Genomic DNA, 4,847 nt, shown 5'->3' with positions numbered 1-4,847 from the left:
ATGATTTATGTAGGGCTTAGTGTTACTAAACCTCATTTTGAGTATATCCAATATATCCAATAAGCTTTAGCACATATATTCAATAAGCTTTAGCAAGCAATAAAGAAATGTGCATGTTTCAATCTTTTTGAAATAATACATAAAGACATTTATTATATTAATTATTAAAGATTAGGTTTTTTAAATTATCAATAAAGACTAGAAAATGTAACTGTTCTCGACTGAGAAGGAATTTTCATTTGAACTTAAGATTGTGGATTTTAGTGAAGAGGCACCAATTGAAGGAATGTTTAACCTAATTAAAAATTCAATTTAATTACCTTGCTTTTGAGCTATAATAAGTTCATGTGTTGGATACAAGTAGTGAATAGAAATTTAAACCTTTTTATCTCATTGGATGAATATTCTTGTAGTGAAGATACTTAACCTATCTTATATTACCAATACGTATACTTGTTCCTACCGAATTGACAATAAATTTGGTAGAGGTCACTATTCCAATAGTTTTTAACCTATGATATTTTTTATTTTCCCCACATTAATATAATAAGCACTAAAACTAGGGTCTCAACAAAATGTGCACTCTTTCTTGACAAACTCATATCACCTGATCCTCCTAACATCACTTCACCAATCCACCCAAAGGCATCTACACCATTCCAAACATCTAATAGGACCCTTATAAGCCCAAATTAACTATAACTTAAATCAATTGAAGGTTCAAGGATGATACCCATCCTTAGATAGTTCTTGTTTTGTACATTATATGAATGCATTCTCTTATAGCATGGAATAGTATTATTCATAACATATAACATACTATGACAATATCATTTAAATTGTGCTATGCCTCATAATAACATTTTATTTTAAAACTCTCATATATAAATCCCTGTTTTATATAAACTGCTCAAGCACAATTCAATTTAAAAATGTGTTTGGAGTCTTCGTGCAACTTTAAGAACATAATCCTTATTTCTTTATTATACAAATGTGCATCTGTGTGTGGTGACATAAATTCTATAATTGATATGAGATGTTCAAGTGAACTTTTATACTCATGAATAGTTCTTGTTTGATTTGACATATCGACAAGCTAAACAAATACATCATGCTTAGCTTCTTTTCCTTATTAAATTGAGTGAAACAATGCTTAAGCCCACTCACATTTGACTAATTTAAATTTTGAAATAAGATGATGAATGAAATTTCAAGAAGAAAGAAGTTATATTATTGTATGCAGTATAAGGAATAATCAATAGTTCAACATAATGACCTCACCAATTAATGGTCTCAAACACAGTCCAACTAATAATCCTTTTTATCATTTCCTTACAAAAATTAAAAAATAAGAAAAAAAATACCTAGTAGTATTGTATAATTAAATAACTTCCAAGTAATGGTTTATCAAATTACAGAAAAATTTAACTGGAACTTATAAAGAGCCCAACCCCTGTGCAGTTCAAAGAATAATCATGAATGAAGTAATCTGTGAGTAGCCCGCAGCTCACACAACTGGATCATTCTTCTTTGTCAGTGGAAGTTCCTTCTTCGGAATTGAAAGGTCAAAAAGAGAATCCATTAGTAATAATTATGTAAAAACTTACATAAATCACATGCTTAATATATAATAATTCGTGATTCCAAATAAACAAAATAATTTCGCATTATGCAATTAACTTATTTGAAACAAATTCAAAAGCAAAATGCTAAACATCATATAGTAATTGCTTAAAATGTTTTGATGCTTCCTAAAAAAAAAAAAACAGGGCTGATGATAAAATTTAGTCACAAACATATTTTACAAAAAAGTCCACTAACAAAAAAGAAGCACTTAATAGTGAAACCTAACAAATAGCATAAAGTTTGAACATGTGGTTCAAATTAAACATTTTCCCAAACTCCTACTTATCATATCAAACACTTTTTGACTTTTAATGTTCCCTAAGCTTATTAACAAACTCTTAGAGACAAATTTTTCACAATTTTATTTTATAAGAAGTTGCCCCAACTATAATTTTTAATGGCAAGACTAAGGGTCTGTTTGGGGCAGTTTGTGCGTTTCGGGATAATCTGCTTATTTTGAAACGCGGCCCGGGTCGTAGGGGTCGACTCGCGGCCTCGGGATAATCTGCTTATTTTGAAACGCGGCCCGGGCCGCAGGGGTCGACTCGCGGCATGCGTTTAGTATAAAAACCGAAACGTCGGATAAGCTGGCGAAACGCGCAAACCAAACGATACGAGCTGCCCCAAAAAGACCCTAATATTTTCCAATTAAAAAAAAGATATATATATCACAAAACCAAACAACACAGAACAAACTTTAAATCTGAATTTGGGAAATGTTAATTAAAGAGAGGAACGAATGAATGAATGAATGAATGATGCAGTTACCATCGTCAATGAAACCCTTCTGTTGATGTTCCATTACTTGAAGAATGAACTTGAATGTCTCGATCTCGCAGGGAAGAGTGAGCGCACCCATTTGGTCGAATCCGAACTCATCTGCCGCCTTCTCCAGCAACAATCTGAACACCGGCTGGCCGAGATAAGTCATCGGGATCACGAATCTCCGCTTCTCCTGCCCGACATACACCGGCATATATCCTTCCGGAACGTCCGGCGGTGCCTCCGGGCTGTTGCAGCTGTCCTCATCGGAGTCGCGGTTCCGATCAACCACCGCCTTCAGCCGCTTGTTCACCGCTGGTGGAATTCCGCCGGTGGAGGATGTCGGATTTGGGTTATTGCCGACGGTATTATGATGCCATTTCTTAAGTACTTGCTTCAGCCTCACTATTTGCTTAATTCCGGTTTCTCTTCGGCTATCGGCGCTCATTGTAAGGGTGGTTGTCACGGATTAATATCTACAAGCACATAATCGAATCTAAATTCACTTCAACAGGATTTGTATATGCATATTTATGCAAATGAATTAAATGTACACATATTGTTTTAAAATTATATGCTTGTTTCTTAGCAGCAAATGGAATTGAGTGGAAAAATTATTTCATACGGGCAACATATGCAAACACCCTATACAGATATGAATGCGGTGTCCGATCTGGACCGCACATCACAGTAAAAGTTGTATTTCGGTGGACCCTTTTTTTTATTATTATTTTAAAAAAAAAATTGATGGAATGTGACGAGCGATGCAAATCTGACACCTGTATAGAATAATTTTTCATTATCTGGATAATACTATTATTTGACACATAATATGTGACTTTTGAAATATTGTGTTTTTGAGATTGACATGAATATAATCTTTTTATGTAAAGCTTGAAATTTGATGCATGCATATTTTCTCTCGAATATTTGTTTAATTTTTTTTAAGGCGGTGTTTGGCAGCATAAATTAAATAAGATTTAATCATAAATTTAACATAACTCCAGTCAAACATAAAACAATGAAAATAAATTCAATGCTGATTTAATAAATTTAATTATGGGTCGGATTTGTCGCATAGATTATCGAATTTATTGGATTTGATATATCTTAAATAGAGCAAATTCGGATTAACAACGCCTTAATGAACTAAATTATACAGTCGCGTGCCTTTAATTCTAAGAGCATTCCATACTTTTGGACCAAATACAGTGAAGTTAGAACTAAATATTGGTAATTATATAACAAACACCGTAATTAGTCTCATTATTTTATCCAGATAATTATAATAGGCTACCAATTTTATGAATTGTGATGCATTTTATCAAAAAAAATTACGGTTAGTCACAGCAGCGATAAGTAGAACACCAGATTGCCAAAATAAAAGAACAAATTTAAAATAGAACGTTCACCATAATTAATGGCAGAGAAATTAGCAGAATAATTCTACCTTAGCTAAAATCGAGCTGACATCGTCACCTGGGATGAAGAATAGGTAACACCGTTAATGGAGAACGGAACCAAAAACATTGAATGACAGAGCGGGAAAAGAAAAGAAGGCGAATGGGGCAGTGAGAAATTATTTTTTCGTCTCTAATCTAAGTTTTCTGAATAGATGTTTCATGGCCTGCTCTCTCGCCTAGCAACTCAATAGATTATGTGGTAGCAAGCAGCGGACCACCGCACTTTGCGGCCCCGTGTATTTAGACCAACAAATGAGCTGTATGTTTGTTTTCTCATTTAATTCGCCGCTTAATTTTGATTCGATTCAGTTGTTGTTGTTGTTGATATATAAGGCGAAGTTTTTTAATCTATTTGTTTTTTTCTTTTTTGGGAAAAATGATGGCTACAAGACAACGAAATACGAAAATACCGAAACAAAACCTAACAAAAAAACTTAAAAGAGGAAAGATGATAAAAATAGGAATGTCCGGACAAACTAAAACCAACCCAAATAAACATCAAACTTTGAAAACCACTCTAGAATTGTAGAACCTTAAGAAAGAGGTGAAAGATCTCTATTGATAGAACAATAGCAACCAGAACTCCATAAGTTCCAAGCGAAAGATATATGACACTTGTAGGCTGATGCACAATAAATCACTCCAGAAGTTCCAAGTGAGAGATGCACAGCTGCAAAGAGATGCAAAACAATATGAATATAGCAGTAACAAGAACTCTAGAAGCTCCAGGAGAGAAATTCATTTGAAACAAAAAACAGCAACCATAGCTCTAAAAAGTTCAAACGCCCAAGAAAATCACAAATAACTGCACAAACAAACAAACAAAAACAACAACAACAGAAAAAAGACTCTAAAGATATCTAAAAAGAGAAAAGTCGAATCACAGAAAACAATTAAAAACCCCCAAAAGTCCAGGTGAGGAAAAAAGAACACTAAAAACTACACATCAAAACTTCACAAGAAAGTCTAAACGAAAACAAAATACTATAAACAACA

The 4,847-nt window shown here is 33.5% G+C and overlaps 1 protein-coding gene across 1 annotated transcript; it reads right to left on the bottom strand.

Moving 5' to 3' along the window:
• Positions 1 to 1,457: 1,457 nt before the first annotated feature.
• On the bottom strand, positions 1,458 to 3,947 carry LOC110038559 (auxin-responsive protein SAUR50-like). The gene is made up of 3 exons (XM_020743436.1): positions 3,839 to 3,947; positions 2,395 to 2,864; positions 1,458 to 1,549 (listed from the first exon to the last, which is right to left on the bottom strand). Exons 2-3 carry the CDS (start codon positions 2,834 to 2,836, stop codon positions 1,521 to 1,523), a joined length of 471 nt encoding a protein of 156 aa, XP_020599095.1. The 5' UTR covers positions 2,837 to 2,864; positions 3,839 to 3,947; the 3' UTR covers positions 1,458 to 1,520.
• Between the last annotated feature and the right edge of the window lie 900 nt (positions 3,948 to 4,847).

The sequence above is a fragment of the Phalaenopsis equestris genome, unplaced genomic scaffold (genome assembly GCF_001263595.1).
Source record: "Phalaenopsis equestris unplaced genomic scaffold, ASM126359v1 Scaffold233079, whole genome shotgun sequence".
Lineage (NCBI taxonomy): Eukaryota > Viridiplantae > Streptophyta > Magnoliopsida > Asparagales > Orchidaceae > Phalaenopsis > Phalaenopsis equestris.
Note: the sequence above shows the minus strand (reverse complement) of the source record. Positions and strands in the feature narration are given on the sequence as shown.